The 17,049-nt window shown below is 42.8% G+C and overlaps 2 protein-coding genes across 8 annotated transcripts in view; one reads left to right on the top strand and one right to left on the bottom strand.

Annotated features, from left to right (window-relative positions):
• ZNF277 (zinc finger protein 277) overlaps window positions 1–198 on the bottom strand; it is a 113,124-nt gene extending 112,926 nt beyond the window's left edge. The window contains exon 1 of one of the 4 annotated variants that reach the window (XM_086692296.1): window positions 55–198. In XM_086692296.1, the coding sequence (XP_086548422.1) occupies window positions 55–145 (91 nt within the window). In that variant the 5' untranslated portion in view covers window positions 146–198. The remainder of the gene's footprint in view (window positions 1–54) is intronic. The other 3 variants (XM_086692303.1, XM_086692311.1, XM_086692321.1) reach the window with 3 other exon arrangements.
• Window positions 199–379: 181 nt separating this feature from the next.
• The window catches only part of DOCK4 (dedicator of cytokinesis 4), a 434,929-nt gene continuing 418,259 nt past the window's right edge, over window positions 380–17,049 (top strand). For all 4 annotated transcript variants that reach the window (XM_086692336.1, XM_086692356.1, XM_086692348.1 and 1 more), the window contains exon 1: window positions 380–771. In XM_086692336.1, the coding sequence (XP_086548462.1) occupies window positions 735–771 (37 nt within the window). In that variant the 5' untranslated portion in view covers window positions 380–734. The remainder of the gene's footprint in view (window positions 772–17,049) is intronic.

Genomic DNA, 17,049 nt, shown 5'->3' on the forward strand with positions numbered 1-17,049 from the left:
TGATCGGAGAGAGAGGGAAAAAGACCACTTACGGTTCAGTGGAACCGTACTCACCCTCATAACTGACACTCCCAGATTCGCTATGGTTGCTCTTGCAGTCCTCCTCCCCTCGGGCAGCAGCCCCCTGGGTCTCGGGAGCAGCCATTACAAGACAGACGAGAAAAGGGAGGGCAGCTGGGAGCCCGGAACCAATGGAAACGCGACTGGAGGCGAACCCCCCCATCACCGCGGGGTTCCTCCACGTCCACGCCTCGCCATCACGTTCTAGGCCAATAGGACACGGAGAGCGGCGCCTAATCCCCGCCCCCAACCGCTGTTGCCACGCCCCCTTCCGGGATGGAGCCGCCCAGAACTACAATTCCCAGCGTGCTGTGGGGACTCCGGGACAGGGAGGGCTGGAAGAGGCGCTGGCGGGCGGGGGTGCGCCGGAGAGTACCCTGGCTTGTAGCTTAGTTCAGTGAATCAGAACAATGACTGCGCCGCCGGGTCCCCAAGAGCGCGTCGGAGGACTGTGAGCAGCCGCCGCCGGGAGAGCGGCGGGCGGCGCACCCTCAGCGGAGCGGTGTCACCGCCGGGCTCGGGAGCCTCCAGCGCAGACCTTGCCTAGCGCTCACAGCCCGAGCGGAGCCGCGGGGCTTCAGCGTTGCAGCCGCTACTCGGGAGCTGTGCATTGTTGTGAGACGGAGAAGGCGCGGGGATTACAAAGCCGGAAGACCCCGGACCCCTCTTTAGCCATGTGGATACCTACGGAGCACGAGAAATACGGCGTGGGTAAGTCTCCGCGGGGCGAACTTTTATTCCGCTCTGGCCCGAGCGGGTGCGCATTTCGCGTCCTTGCCCCTGCGCCCCTCTCGCTCTGCCGGGCTGGAAATGCCTAATCCTGGCATCACGCTGCGGGTTTGGGGCTTTGCCGAGCCGGCTCCGGGCAGTGGGGTATGCGCTGGGGTCTCGCCTTCACCGCCCCATCGGTGCTCCCCGCACCGGCTCCCGGAGTGCCGGGACGGCTGGGGGAGCGCGCGGCCAGCCCTCCTGCTGCGGGCTCTGCCTGCGGAGTTTGGAGTGGCGACGGGGCGTGTGTGAGTCAAGTTGAAGAGGAGGGTGAACGGCGTTCCGCTCCTCTCCCTCCTTATCTTTCTTCCCCAAAGAGGGCAGTGGGCTGCAACGATTCCCTGGGGTGGAGAGAGAGACAACAAGTACTGCGCAGAGAGAACACCCCCAAAACAGAAGGGGAGGGGGGCGCAAAACCCTCCCTCCGGCTCCCTTCGACATTCCCGGAGTGCGGAATGTGGCACTGTCCTCAAAGGAGCCGCTCTGACAGACCGAGCCTGACCCTAGCTTCCTTCCTCCCTCCTATCCCGGGTTTATGGGGTGTGAGTGTTTAGGGGCTGGGGGGATTGGTAAATTTCAACATCTGCGCCTCTTTGGTCTTTGGAGGGGAACGGGTATTTCAGCAATGCTTTTACTTCTGGCCACCCTCTCGGCCCGGGGTAAGAGCGTTGGGGGTTGGTGGAGGACAGCTGTGGAGTGATAATGGGGAAGGGGAAATCAGAAAGCCTTGGGTCTTCGAGGCGAGGAGACAGCTTTTAGGAAAGCACTACCCTGACACTGGCTTTCGGAGGAGAAGGAACAGGGTAATGCTCGCTGTTCTGTGCAAAGGTGAACAACAAAGGACATTAATGTTGACTGATGAATACAGGAGTCTCCCTTCCTTTCCCTCCTCCCATTTCAGGCTGATTACAGTTCCTGTTTTTGTTGTTTGATTTCAGCTGGGTCGCCCCTTGACAGTTACTCCTTTTAAGGTTGTGGCTATTAAGAAGCCAGGCTCTCTGACAAGCCTGCAGCGGCCAAATGCAATTATAACCTCTCAGAAGGTTTAACAGGGAGAAAGCATTTTGGATTTTACTAACAGTCTTTATTCCCTATAATGCCCCGTTCTGCTGATTGGTGTACTTTTTCTTTTTTTAATTGGGTACAGATCTAGTGATTTAGACGATGTGTAGGTATCTGCTTCTGTTCTAAATTAATTTCCCTGTAATTTAGACAATGTGGAAAGCCTTTCCAGGGAATCTTAGTCATACGAGATTTTTTTTTTTAAACTTTGCATGGGGATAGGACTTTGGAGTCCACTGAAAGGACTGTAAGATTAAACAAAGTCAATGAAAGCTAATGAGCTTTCTTTCTGTTTGTGACTGTTCAGCAAGACAATAGTTTGTCCTGGACCCACCTTTGGGAAGGGGTTCCAGCCTTCCCTCTCTTCAAAGTGTGATGGGAACCTTTGCTAGGCACTGTCCTGGCAAGGAGTAGATGTTGGTGGTTGTTATTTTCCTTCTGTCCACTCTCCCCCACCTTTTTGGGTAGATTAACCCTTGCTGGGAAAGACATTGCCTTTGCTGAAATGGTGAGGAACTGGAGTGTCCCCTTGTCACTGGGTTTAACACTCATTGGAAGAAACACAGACCCATCCAGCAACACTGTCCCGCTTGGAGTCGATCCCAGATGTTGCTTTCTTCCAAGTGTTAAATTATACAGATTATGGATGGGATTTATTTTCTTGATTTCTTTCTGTGCCAGGTCACAGCTGGGTGCTGGTATTGATTAGTTTTTCTCTCGCCTTTCTTTATAAGCCTTGGGCAGAGGCTTAAAACACACTCTGGGATTTCCTGGAATGGCAAACCGGATATTATCGGTCAAATGTTTTGGGCTGCAGCAGACACCTTGCTTTTGGGTGGTTGTAATTTGGTTGCAGAGTAGGGGGAGATGGGAGGGTGAGCTCAGCGTTGGGAAAAGGAGGTTGAGATGAGAAGTGAGGACAGAGGTGGGTCTGCTCATTTATACAATATCACACATACAGGAATGTTAACCATCTTTTATTATTAATTTTTGAGCATTTGGCTTATGGAATGCTTAGCTGTTTTTTAGAATCCATCTGTTAAGCGTGTGCATTTGTGTGTGTGTGTGGTGAAAATTTTGCTAGGATGCTTAAGTGTGGACTTTATTTCTCACCATGGAGAGCACTATTTGTAGCTGTCTATGCTGCAAGTTTTTTGTTTTTTTTTAAACCTTGGTTAGTGCATGTGCTTTCTTTTCTAGTTTTTATAAATACGAAAGAAAAGATACTTTATAGACACAAATGTTTGGCTGATATCAGGTGTAGTAGTAATGTAATTCCTCATTCTATGAAATAAATTAGTCTTTGTAACTTGGAATACCTGAAGTTTTAATGCAAATTGTATATTTTTCCAATGATGCTTTTTATCCACCATCAATTATATATGAGATAATGATGTGTCTTTATGTTTCAGTTTCAAGCAACATTGTAAATATGGGTAAACTTTCTTAAATGTCATGCCATAGTAAGATGTATCAGAGATAGAAATTCCTTTTCAAACCTGACATGTGGGCACCCTCCCCACCCAATTGGTGGATGGTTTTAAAACAATGTCTGCTTAATTTTATACCAAAGTGTTCTGATTCTAGGGAATTAGAAGATATAGTGATAAAGCTGTAGTCCTGAGGGAGAGGAGACCTTGTCTCTTTAAAAACATATTAGTAGGCACACATATTTTATCTTGGGAAATTCTGGGTAGCTCTTGGCCCAAGGCTAGACAGTGCTGCCAGCTGGGTGACCTTAGGTAAGTCACTTAACGTTTCTGAGTCCCAGCCTCTTGGTCAAATGAGATCAAGTTCCTTCCCGATATTCTTTAGAGCTCTTCCAAACGAATGTGTCCTTTGGTTAGAAAGATACCTCTATGGTGTAGAGATTGTTATAAAGAAAGACACTTCTGTTGTGACACATCCCGCATGGTTTTTAACCAGGATCAAAGGTAAGCAAAAGCTACCTGGCAGGCTGCCAGAACCAAGGTGCTGGTTGTTCATTTTTCAATCTGTTTGATTTTCTCTCTCTAGTAAGAACTCCACGCGCAGTGCCAAAAACGTTCTTGGTAGCCCCCTCACAAATTTCCTTATGATCACTACCTGCTTCCCGCATGCCCTCATCAGACATCCCTCCCTTTCCTCCCCTAAAGGGGTGAGAATTAGTCACAGAGAAAGTTATGCTAGGACTGTTGCATATATATTTCTGTGTTCGTTTATTCAGCAGCCATTTCTGCACAGGGTTCCCAGGTGAGCTGGCATATCTCACTAAGCTGCAAACTGCACCTCTCAACCCCAGCCAGATGTTTTACATGTGTGCGCCTGGTTAAGCTTAGAGGGAGATTATGTGCTGGATTGATCAGTGCAGAAAATTCATGAGCCTGACAAGAAGCAAAACTCAGAACAAGCTGATCTGAAGGTTATGAGTGTCATTTTAAAAATGACGTATTTAGTACTTGTGTCATCGAGTCCTCAAAAGAATTCCTGTCCTCCATTTCTCTTGAAGTGTTCTGCTCTCATTCAAGTAGGAATCCCATTCCTTTTTAAAGCTCTATTTTAGAGGAAGCGATACCTTCTATTATTATATGGGATCTTTATGATACCTTTTCCTTGAAATGGGTGCTTTAATGGTAGCTTGTGTGGAAGAGTTGGAGTGAGTGTACCTGTCTTCTTAGCTGTTTTCAGTTTCTTAGGTATTAGTGTCTTAAAATGTTTCCTCTTTGTGGTACCATGGTGTATCCACATAACATGTATGGATAAATAATGATATGCTGCCTGAAATTGTGACATTTAGAGTCTGGCACAGGATTCTATTTTTTTTTTTTAATTAATTTTTTTGAGGGTGGCGGGAAGGGCAGAGAGAGAAGGAGAATCTCCAGCTGTGGGGCTCGAACTCCTGAATCATGAGATGTGACCTGAGCTGAAATCAAGATTTGGTTGCTTAACCGACTGAGCCACCCAGGTGTCCCCAGGATTCTACACTTAAATGGAAGGTGAAGAGGAGTGATTTATATCCTTAGGCCAAGTACCATTGAAGAGCTGTGCAGGCAGCAGGATGGCAGCTGATGTCCTTGAGCTGGCGGCTGCCTGTGGGAATGGCATATACACATGTTTCCCTCTTCTGGTCATTCTACTAAGTGAAGATTATTTCACGAGGCCCTAGAAACACAGAGGTGCTGCCTTTCCTCTCTTTATTCTTTTTTTTTTTTCTCTTTCACAACCCCTCCCCCCCCCCCCCCCCCCCCCCGCGCCACCCAGAGGTGGTATGGTAGATACTGCAAAGGAGATTATACAGATTTTGAGAAATTTTAGACTTTCTGGTCTCCAACTCTACTCTTAAGGAGACCACATTTTCAGAATTATCTTTGGATGTCTGGATTTCTAGCATAGTGACTTGATGCTGCAAGCATATATGGCAGAGTAACATCAAACTCTAAGGAAACCCAACCAAAATTCCGTAACCATAACATATTGATACCATGTTTTATAGTTGAAAAAAATACAGTGAAGTTACTTTGTTCGGGTATAGTCTCTGAAACAGAATGGTAAGTTCCATTTAAGGGATGAGGAAGCATCTTCACAGAAATTAAGTGACTGATTCTATGTCGTGGCTTTCAATCTTGTTTCGGAAATATACTGAATAGAAGACAGTTTTATTAGTCCATATTATCATCCATAATAGGAAACACCTTTACTTTTTTCATCTAATGTAGATACACAAATACCATTAGCACCAGCACACACACATACAGTGCAATATTTGCTCATATTCTGTGTGGTGTTCTATTCTTTATCATTAAAAAAAACAAAACAAAACTCATCACTAGCTTGACTTAATGACTCCTTAATGGATCCTGACCTACAGTTTGAAAGGCATTTCTCTAGGTATCACATTTGCAGTACAGGAAGGACTGGAACTCAGACCTTGTTGGGTTTCTGCTCGAGTTCATTCATGACATTGGTTTTGTTGGTTTCTTAGCAGTTAGATATTTGTGCTTATTTTTGACTTAGAGTTTAATAATCATACTTTTTTCCTTCAACATAGTCAAAATCTGCCTTTTTATGTGCTGTTATTTTTAAAGATGTAACAAATATCCAAAGCTATCACATGCACTGTAGAAATCTTCTCTCCAAGTTCATGTCTATCTTCCAATTAGGATCTTTTTGACAAGGTATGAACTGCATAGTGGCCAATTTTGGATATTTTCTCCATAATTTCCTTTGAGAATGATCTCTGGCTACTATAACAAGAATAAATAGATTAAGTCTACTGAGATAAGTTGTCAATTGTGGGATTACCACCAATCATTTTCTGCCTTTTTTCATGTTGCTTGCTGATCATTATTAGAAGAAAAAAGGCAGGTTTTTATAAAAAAACTGAACTGGTAATGTATTTGGCCGGAGTATATGTAATAGTTAAGAATAAAGAAGTAAAGGTCTCCAAACCTATTTTCATCTGAGCAATTAATTTTTTTCTTTTGTCTTTTTTTCTTCCTAAGTAGACTCTATGTCTAGTGTGGGGTTTGAACCCACAACCCTGAGATCAAGAGTTGCATGCTTTACTGATTGACCCAGCTGCCCCTCATTTAAGATATTTAAATTTACTTGAGGAACAACTGTTTTTCTCTCTGACATTTATTTATTTTATTTTTAAAATTTTTGTACATTTAAATTTTTCTTAAGTTTTTATTTAAATTCCAGTTAGTCAAGGGATGCCTGGGTGGCTCAATTGGTTAAATGACTGTCTCTCGGTTTTGGCTTAGGTCATGATCTCACAGTTCCTGAGTTCGAGCCCCACATCAGGATCTGCACTGGTGGTGCAGAGCCTGCTTTTGATTCTCTTTCTCTTCCCTCCTCTTCCCTCCTCCTCCATTTGTGCTCCCTCTTACTCTCTCTCTCAAAATAAGTAAACTTAAAAAAAATAAAATACGTTCCAGTTAGTTAACATACAATGTAATTTTAGTTTCAGGTGTCCACTGCCTCTGGCTTAAAAAAAAAGTGACCTAAGATATCACTGGATACCTACTCATTAAATAAGAACCACCAAAAAAGGTGTTAATGTCTTTTGGTGATAAAGTTGCAGTAAAACTGATATGGGTTATCCTACTGGTTATATTAAATACGAACCTGATCTTTTTGGTTATATATATATATATACATATATATAAATGTATGTTATAATATATATTAATATATATAAATATATATAATATACATATATAAATGTATGTTATAATATATATTAATATATATAAATATATATAATATACATATATATTATATATGTTTATACATGTTAATATATATATTATGTATATTAATATATATTATATATATATTTCCAAAAAGATCACGTTAGTATTTAATATAACCAGCATGCATTTATGGAACACTTGATATACGTGAAGTATAGTTCTGAGAGCTTGTCATGTGTTGTCATGTAATCCTTGTGACAACTCTGCCAGAGAAAATTCAGTTATCACTCACATTTTGTAGGAGATTGAGTCACAGAGATTAAATAACTTGTCTAAAGTCACACAACAAATGGTGGAGCTAGAATTGGAACCCAGAAAGTATTACAGGGGAGCTGCCCCATGACCCCCTGTGCCAGGATTGCCTCATACAACAATTAGTTGTAGGAGTTTGAATCTGTGATCCCACTCCTCAAAGTTTATATGAAAAAAAAATCAATAGGAACAAAATTCTTTAAGTACGAAGTTATTCTTCACCACGTTGTTTGTGAAATAACATAGATGCCAGTTATTTATAGTTTAACCAGTTTTGGTTATTAGCACATCGGAGCATCATATACTCATGAAATTGGTCAATTTCATAAATAATACTGTTTCCCAAATACATTTCATGTATCAAATATTAAGTGACCAAAGAAATCAAAGTGAATATTGACTATGCCTGAAACTATAGAAGGTGTAGCACATAGAGAAGATAGAGTTAATGCACAGATGAGAATGATTCTTTTGTTAGAATACGGGGATTATCAGAAAATTCTTTTTTAAAATTAGTTTATTTATTTTAGAAAGCAAGGGTGAGGGGTAGGGGAAGAGAGAGAGAATCTTGAGCAGCCTCCATACTCGGTGCTGAGCCAGATGCAGGACTCCATCCCACGACCCTGGAATCATGACCTGAGCTGAAATCAAGAGTCGTATGCTCAACTGACTAAGCCACCCATGTGCCCCCAGCAAATTCTTTTTTAAAAAACTCCCTTTGTTGGAAATAGGAGCAGTATTAAAGTTTAAATCACACATATTGGTGCTTGTAGAAGAGGGGGCTGGCATAAAAATGAGAAAATTGAGGTTATTGCAGTAGATGAGTTTAGAGAGACATGCTGGAACCAGTTTAGCAATCCTTCCATGGTGAAATCTGGAAGGATCTAAGATGGTTAGAAGACAGGAAATAACAGGGCTTGGTAATTGGATGGGAGGAGTTAGGGAAAGGAAGAAGTTGATGTCCCCCCAGGTTTCTGGCTCCAACAACTGGGTAAACATAGGTGGTTTCAACAGATGAGACAATTTTGTAGGCAGCACAGGTTAATGATGTAAGATCAGGAGTTTCTTTGGCCACCTAGAGTTTGCCATACCTGTCAAATGTTCAGGTGGCCATAGCTGGTGGGCAGAGTCTGGAGCAAAGGACGGAGGCTCTGGACTAACCAGTATGGTTAGAAAGTTATTCGGTTTATGAGTGATGACTGAAGTGGTCGACCTACATAAGACTTTATTAATTGTATTGACTTTGATTATGTAGTCTGCTTGTTCATTCTAAGTTTTAAGTGACAGCCCCTAAATTTCCAAAGAGCAGTCATCATGGAGCACTTTATTAATATGGGTACAGGGTATTCTAAAGGAAGAAATATTACCTGTCCAGGTAGAGTTGGTAGTAAACTAAATTTTATGGTCTCTTCTTGCTTCTCATTAGTGCCTTGCCTGGCTAAGGCATCAGTTATCTCTATTTCTGTGACATTTCTCTCCCAAGCAAATATCCCACACCAGATTGGGCATGTTTGTGAGATTTCACCAACAGGATGTTGAAGAACAGAATGAACAAATATTTCAATAAACAATGTTTACATATCCCTCAAACAGTATATAAGTGTGCTCATCCAAATATGGGAAAATGCTCAGATTTCCAAAACAGTATATTAGTACATACAGATTTTGTGTGTGTGTGGTAAATATATAATACTTCCTATGAAGTATTGTACTTCGTATACTTCTTGAAAGTATACCACTGTATTCCTGAAAACACGTGATTGGAGGTAAGGGATTCTAGCCTCAGACAGCATTGAGTTCCCTTCCCCGAATGTAGCCTGTCATAACTTCTCACTGAAACGTCAATAGGTAGACACAGGCAAACATTGAGAATATTAAAAATTACATCTGACAGAAAGTCTATTGCCAAAATTTGGGAGTAGTTTCCCTAAGGCAGGTGGAATTGGATTAAGAAAACTAGTTGGTGGGGCGCTTTGGTGGCTCAGTTGGTTGAGCGTCTGACTCTTGATTTCAGCTGAGGTCATGATCCGAGGGTCCTGGGATTGAGCCCTGCGTGGGGCTCTGTGTTGAGTGTGGAACGTGCTTAAGATTCTGTCTCCCTCTGATGCTCTCCCCTGCTCACACTAGCTCTCTCTCTCTCTCTCAAAAAAAAAAAAAAGAAAATGAATTGGTGAGAGGAGAGTTTCCTTCATTAAGCAGAACACCTTCAGTGACCTGGGTAGGAAGATCTCTCATTGATCTCCCCACGTCACCAGCTAGAGGTCAGGTCAATACTTTCAACTTGGAGTGTTTCCTTTATCGCCTGGGGCATCTATGGTTCTTCTCTTTCCACCCCATCTTTGTATTTCCATTGAGAGATAACCACTTCCAGAAACTACTAGGATGGGGTGGGAGGGTGGGTGGAAAGGAGTCTATGGAAAATGCCACTATACTTTGTCTTTGAGAAGTGTACTGTGGTCTGAGAAAAGTGATTTCATGGGTGCCCTTGAAGTGCTTCAGTAACAAAGCATGATGGATTTTGTAGTTTTGCCTACAGTCTCTTGGTGACAGAGAAGGAAGCAGTGTGAGAAGAGATGATCCTGTCTGAATTGCTGCAAACCATTGCACGTGGTACATGATGGCTTCTAGCTGGGAACTTAGAGCTGTGCACATCAACTAGATTTCAAAGAAAGGCCTATAAGGAGGACTCAGCACAGACTTTTCAGCACTGTTCAAAGCACTGCAGGGAGGTTCAAGACCCAAGGCTGCATCAGTCAGTGATCACATTTGCATCCTACAGAAGAAGGAAAGCAACTAAATCTGGAAACAGGCATCTGTCACTTTGTAATAAACTAAAACATGACTGTTTCTCAGCTGGGGAGGAAGAGGGGCGAGCATGACATTCATATGGGGAGGCTGTTGGAAACTGCTAATACATGTGTGCATTATCCACCCATACTCATGTCCCCTGAAAGTGTGCCAGAAAGAGAAGCTTGGTGAGAGGGAGGTAGGTGGGAATGCTTCTGGATGTGAAATTAATAGGTCTTCTTCTAGGTGAATTTGATAACCTTCCCTCCCCCGAGTTGTGAGCCATTTCATAAACCAAGCAATTTGTTTATTTTTATAAGAGTATTAATTGGACATTAGCCTAAAAATGTCTCCCTGGAATCTTTAGGCAGAAATGTAAAGATTTGGTTCTATATCTTTTTCTTTTCTCCAAAATACAGGATCTTATCTGTCACTGGTGACCAGAGGTGAACATGTTTCTGTAAACATGGGTGTGCGTGGATGTGGGGCAACTTAAACATAGCCCCAGCCTGGGTCCTGGGGAGAGGAGAGTGTTGGTTATTCTTCTGAGGTTCCAAAGTTGGTGGGGCTTCTTTGATAGCAGACCTAAGAGGTTAGCTGGATTCTCAAAGAAACCGGGAAATCCAAACATGACTAGGTAGTTCTAGAAAGAATGAAGGTAGGAGAAATCACTGAGATTTTTCTCCAGCAATCTGGATGATAAACACTAAAAAAAGAGGAGCGTTCCTACAAAATTACACTCCCTGTTAAAGTTTTACCTTTATTCAGTTTGCTTTTTTAAGGAGAATTAGATGTGTATTAATTGCATTCTCCATTTCACTTAATACTCCCATCTGTAATTTATAGAAATTGATCCAGACAACCAGGCAAATATAGATATTTGCATTCTTGGCCCCACATTAGAAGGGGAAACATTATGTATAAATCATGTTAACAATATGATGTGTTTTGAAATGGGAAAGTACTTAAGAGAATTGAAGAGGTGAGATACAAAATAACCTGGTGTTGTGCTGTTATAATCCATTGTTTCAGTTGAGAAATGGCATTGTTTGTTTTGACTTTGTATTTTTAATAATTTCCAAAATTGACATGAATTTCTTTTATAATCAGAGGTAATTATATATAGTCTTTTATAAGCTGACCATTATTTCCTGTATAGAGTTTCTTCTCAGGATTAGAGGTTAGACTGGTGGAAGTTGAGTCTGGAATGCATGAGTTTAGTTTGTCATCTATGTCCAGGAAGTAGTCTGTTCTGGAATTTCAAAGTGGCTTTCCTTGGTATACCGTCCTGATTACTTGTGATGTCGCTGCCCTGTTCAGTCTCCCTTAGTCACAGTGAATCTGTGCTTTCAGATATGTCTTTGAAAAAGAGCCCTAATCCTTCTTTGAAAAGGAGCTTCAAACGAACTCACTTATAAAAATGCTGTTCTCTCCATGACGTATTCGTTTAGAAAATGGATGTTGGTGTCATTGCTCACTTCTCCATTGTTCTGTGAACTCTGTCCTGTGAGACTGTGGGCCCTGGGATAATTTATGCAAGAGACTTATCAACAGAGAGAGTCAACAATTCGAAGAGGTTTTATTTAGCAGTCGGGGATAATTGCTTATTCGTGGGTGTTTTGGATTGAATGTTTATGTCCCCCTAAAATTCATATATGGAAGCCGTAACCCTCATCATGGCTGTATTTGCAGTAAGGAGGTAATTAAGACTAAATAGGTCACAAGGGTGGTGCCCTGATTGGATAGGATGAGTGTTTAAGAAGATACCCTGGAGAGTTTGATTGCTCTCTCCACAGACCTGCACCTAAGAAGGGCCATCCATAAGCCAGGAAGAGATCTTTGACCAGAAACCCATCCTGCCACCCCTTGTTCTGGGACTTCTTGCTTCTAGAACATAGATGTGAAAATAAATGCCTGTCATTTAAACCACCTAGTCTATGGTATTTTGTTATGGCAGCCCGAGCTAATGTAATGGATCTGAACAGTTTGGGGCTCTAGGAAGAGGGACAAAGTGAACATGTTAAATCCTGGACCTCAGTGCATTGCCCTAGTCAGTGTAGGTCCTTTCCATGGCTGAGGTTGGACTCCCCTGGCCCACCCTCAGAAGCACAGACTTAATTGAGTCAGACTGTTTGATGATGCTTATCTACTCCAGGCATATGTTTATTTGAATAATGGCATTTTTGTGAAGTTGCTCACATTGTCTTAAGTCATCAAATCACTTTGGGTGCCTGCAAAGCATCTAGAGAAGTAGGTTCTCGAGATGCTTCCTGTCTTCCTGCTACAATTATTTATACAGAACTGACCATTTAGGTTAGTGTTTAAAATAGGTAGATGAGGTTTTACTGTATGGAAATGTGGTTGGAGACATCACTTTGGTTGTACTTTGTTTTAGAAAGGCCTGGGTGTTGAATACCAGGTCCCTGAGGAACATAAAACAATATTTGGGGAATCCCCCCCCCCTTTCTGTCCTTTAGTAAGTTTTTCCTGATAGCAGATAGTACATCCCTCTAAGAGTTACTTGCTGAATATTTTTGTTTCCCTTAGTGGTAACTATAAAGGCATATCCTGTGACACATTGATGGAGAAACTTAAATTAGATGATTATTTATTGGGTATGCCTACTATGTATAATGTAGTGTACTAGCTTGATGGGGCATACAAAGAGGTATAGATCTGGATCCATGAACAGGCGAAGAAACTAGAAATGTATCTCATTTAATTTATACATTTATTCAATGTAGGTGTATCTATTTTTTAAAAAAATTCAGTAAGGCAGTGCATAAACAGAAATCAGTGTGAAGGTTAAGAGAGATATTTCCCTTCAAGCTTTAAAATGAAGATAAGGACTTGGGTGGTGGTGTTACTCACTTGTGAGCCTGAGGAAACAACCCTGAGGAGGGAGTGTCTCATATCCTGGAAAACTCAGAACTTGTACAAAAGAATAGAAGTTTCATTTTAAGATACTCTGCATAGAAGTGAGTCACCAGCTGCCAAGATTGTCCAATATAAACACCTGAGTGGTGTTGCACTCTAAATAGCTGGAAAGCCTTTTTCCTCTTCCTACTGGGCATTTTCCATAGCCCCCCCCCCCCCCCCACTGTCCCGTATTCCTATCACCTCACCAGTGTTAAGTACTTTAGACAATGCACAACTTTGTTTTTTTTGTAGTTTTCTTATAAGATTGAAACTTAGAGGAAGAAAGATGGATTGAGTATCTCTTACTCTCTTCCAAGAGAATTTTATAGTGATAAATGTTTACATTATGGGAAACTAAGAGTGGATAAGCAGAGGAGAAAGTAACATGAATGCTTGTGGGCCTAGGTCTGTGTGATTGGCCCCATGCATGCACACTGAAGCCTTAGAGCAAATCTAGAGATGGTGAGTGATTTGTTCAAGGTGACCCAACTGGTAAGTAGTGGAGCTGAGATTTGGACACACTGTGGAAGTCTGAAGCCCATGGCCCTGTCGTGGTACCACATTCCTACATGCACACAGGCAGGCCTACAGTCAGAGTCTGGAGGCCTAGCCCCAGGCTTTGGGGTTCCATGGACAGTGGTGAAGAAATTGCTTGCCATTCTTTACTTTTTAAATAAGGTGTTGGTATTAATACCAGGAATATGTGCAGTGAGCGCAGGTATCCCCAGCTTTGCAAAAGTTCGCCTTACACCACTTGACTTTCAGGACAGACCTATACTAGTACCTGTTTTTGCTAACCGAAAGAAATCCAAAGAGGATTTTACTTTTACGAAAAAAGGCAAAATGTGAAAAAGGCGCTCAGCATTTGTTTTCCCCAGAGTTGTTATACAGGCAGCGCACAGCCCCCTGGCTGCAACTGTGGCGCCACCAAGGGCCTTTCCCAGGAACTACGTTCAGCCTCTCCGCATCAAGCCGCCATAGCTCTGTGAGCGGCTCCGTTTATTTCATGCATCCTTTAGCAAGGTGTGTCCTCATATATTAGGAAAGTCTAAGAGAGGTTATTTTTTTAAAATCTTTTTAAATGTTTATTTATTTTTGAAACACACACACACACACACACACACACACACACACACACACACACACACACACAGTATGGGGAGGGGCAGAGAGAGAGGGAGACACAGAATCTGAAGCAGGCTCCAGGCTCTGAGCTGTCGGCACAGAGCCTGATGGGGCACTCAAACTCACGAGCTGTGAGACCATGACCAGAGCCAAAGTTGAACAATTAACCGACTGAGCCACCCATGCACCCCAGAGTCTGTGAATGCTAAAAGTTTTTGCATGTAAATTAATGGTAATTGCTTCTTTGCCTTATGCCATTTCTGCTTAAGAAAGTTTTCATAGGAATGCCCTACTTTATGATAGCCCCGTCGTGTGCTGCCTGCCTACGGGTGGGGGCTATGGTAGAACACAGTGGTGCTGGAGAGGCCACTGGATGGGTCAGGGGTTGAAGATGGTGCCAGAAGGGTGTGGGGAAAAGGGGGTGGAGAGCCAAGGACCAGACCATGCTGTGTGACTGTAAAGGAATAGAACTGTGTATCCACGAATGAGGGTGGACTTGGCCAAACCTGATGAGGAATAAGGAGGAACCCTGGAGTAAAATCCCAGGTTCTCAGTGACTGGGGGTGTTATGTCTGGGAGACTAGAAGGAGGAGAGGTAGAAGGGAGAGAGCATCAGCATTGATTCTAAGAACCATGGAAGCCCTGACATGTGAGGCTTTTGGTTCTGATGCTGAAAGCCTTTGCTTTGCACGGACCTGGGCATCTCACTCTGCCTCATCTGTGTTTGGGGAAGCCTCGTTTTGCAGGGCCAAGCAGCTGTTGCCTTAAGGGATCTTGGTGTGCTGGATTGGTACCTCTTGTTTGAATTACTGCATTCACCTCTTAATTTGTCTCTTGGCCTATAGCCTCTTCTTTCTCTAGAACACGATCTGCAGTAAACTGCGAGCAATCTGTTTTGTAATTTGTTGGTGGGGTTTATCTGGAGAAACAATACCTGCAATGTCTTCTTTGCAGTTAGGGTAGAGTCCACAGTCATTTCATGGCTCACAAGGCCCTTCCTAAATTGGCCCCTGTCTCCATTCCGGTTTAGAGTCAGGTAGTTCTTCCTCCTATACTCTGGGCTCCATCCTTGGGAACCACTGATAGATTCTCAGACTCTAGGTCCCTGTGCTTGCTGGAACTTGCCTTGCTCAACCATCCTCCTTCCCATTCTTTACTTGGAAAGCCTAAATGTGGTGTCTTTTCTCTAAGAGCTTTCATTTCCTACTCCTTGCTATAATGAAAACACTTGTCCTCCATTCCACATGGATGTCTGTAGCTGCCTGTCTCAGGGCCCTTCCTATTGCTGTGTGACACTGTCTACCATTGCTAAGGCTCCTGAAGCCTTGGAAGCCAGAGATGCTGTGCTGTTCAGCTTTGACTTCCCTGCCTGGTAAATACAGAGCTAACCTTAACCAGGCTTAGTAAGTGATGGATCAGGGAATGAGTGGCAGTTAGTCCATTCAGGCTGCTGTAACAAAATACCACAGATTAGGTAGCTTATAAACAACAGAAATGTGTTTCTTACTGTTCTGAAGGCTGAGAGCTCAAGAACAGAGTGCCAGCATGGTCAGATTCTGGTGAGACACTCTTCAGGATTGTGGACTCCTTGCTGTGTCCTTACGTGTTGGAAGGGCCTGTGGAGCTCTGTGGTGTCTCGTTTATAAGAGCATTAATCCCATTCACGAAGCTTTACCCTCATGATGCAAGCATCTCCCAAACACCCCACATCCTAATACCATCACATTGCTATTAGGATTTCAGTTTACAAATTGTTGGTGGGGGAGGGGCTCAGAGTTTCTTATCGTAGTGAATGGGTTCCTTGGAAGAGGGGGATATCTCTAAGCTTAGTGCGTTGCAGTTATTTGTTAAGTTTACATAGCAGGTTGTCCAGAATGTGTAAACTAGACTCTGAGAAGATGAAGCAACTAGACTGGCTGGGGAATCCCCCCAACACCCTAAAGTGCTGACCCAGAGGAAAAGGAGTATTTGTCAGAGAAGTGACTGGATTTGCCAAGAGCATATGAAACCATGTACATAAACTCTGAAACATACAGTATGGTTCTGTTTTGTGACCATATAAAATTGGCATTTAAAAATCCACATAGAGGGGCACCTGGGTGGCTCATTCGGTGGAGCATCTGACTCTTGATTTTGCCTCAAGTCATGATCCCAGGGTGGTGGGATCAAGCCCTGTGTTTGGCTCTGGGCTGAGCATGAAGCCTGCTTGAGATTCTTTCTCTCTCTCTCTCTCTCTCTCTCTCTCTCTCTCTCTCTCCCTCCCTCCCTCCCTCTCCCTCACTCCCTCCCCCCTCCCTCCCTCCCCCACCTTCTTTCTCTTGACCCCACTCACTCTGTCTCTCTCTCTCTCTCTCTTAAGAAAGAAAATCCACATAGAGAATAAAAGCAAAAAAAATTGTGAGTGCTATTTCATGAAGACATCTGCTGGTAACCACCAAACTCTGAGAAGACAGGACTGGATTTTTTCTATTATTGTATTCTCTGCTTAGTATAATAATGACTATATAATTTATAATATAATTTATAATATGAAAAATAAAATAAATTTTATTTGAGTCAATGTGGGTAGGTCTAAATTTTTCATGGCCCATTTACAAGTGAAGTCTCTGACAGCATATGGCTGCTGGACTCCATTTACATGCCGGAAGATACTCAGACACATCTGTTTGTCACATGGTGTGGCCACCATGTAATAGGCGATTGTCGAAGGACTTCTGGCTAACACAATATCTTAGATATTTTTTAAAAGTTTTCATTTTTTTTTTCAACGTTTTTTTATTTATTTTTGGGGCAGAGAGAGACAGAGCATGAACGGGGGAGGGGCAGAGAGAGAGGGAGA

This window comes from Puma concolor, chromosome A2 (genome assembly GCF_028749965.1).
Source record: "Puma concolor isolate L17-30 chromosome A2, mPumCon1.1.hap2, whole genome shotgun sequence".
NCBI classification, from domain to species: domain Eukaryota; kingdom Metazoa; phylum Chordata; class Mammalia; order Carnivora; family Felidae; genus Puma; species Puma concolor.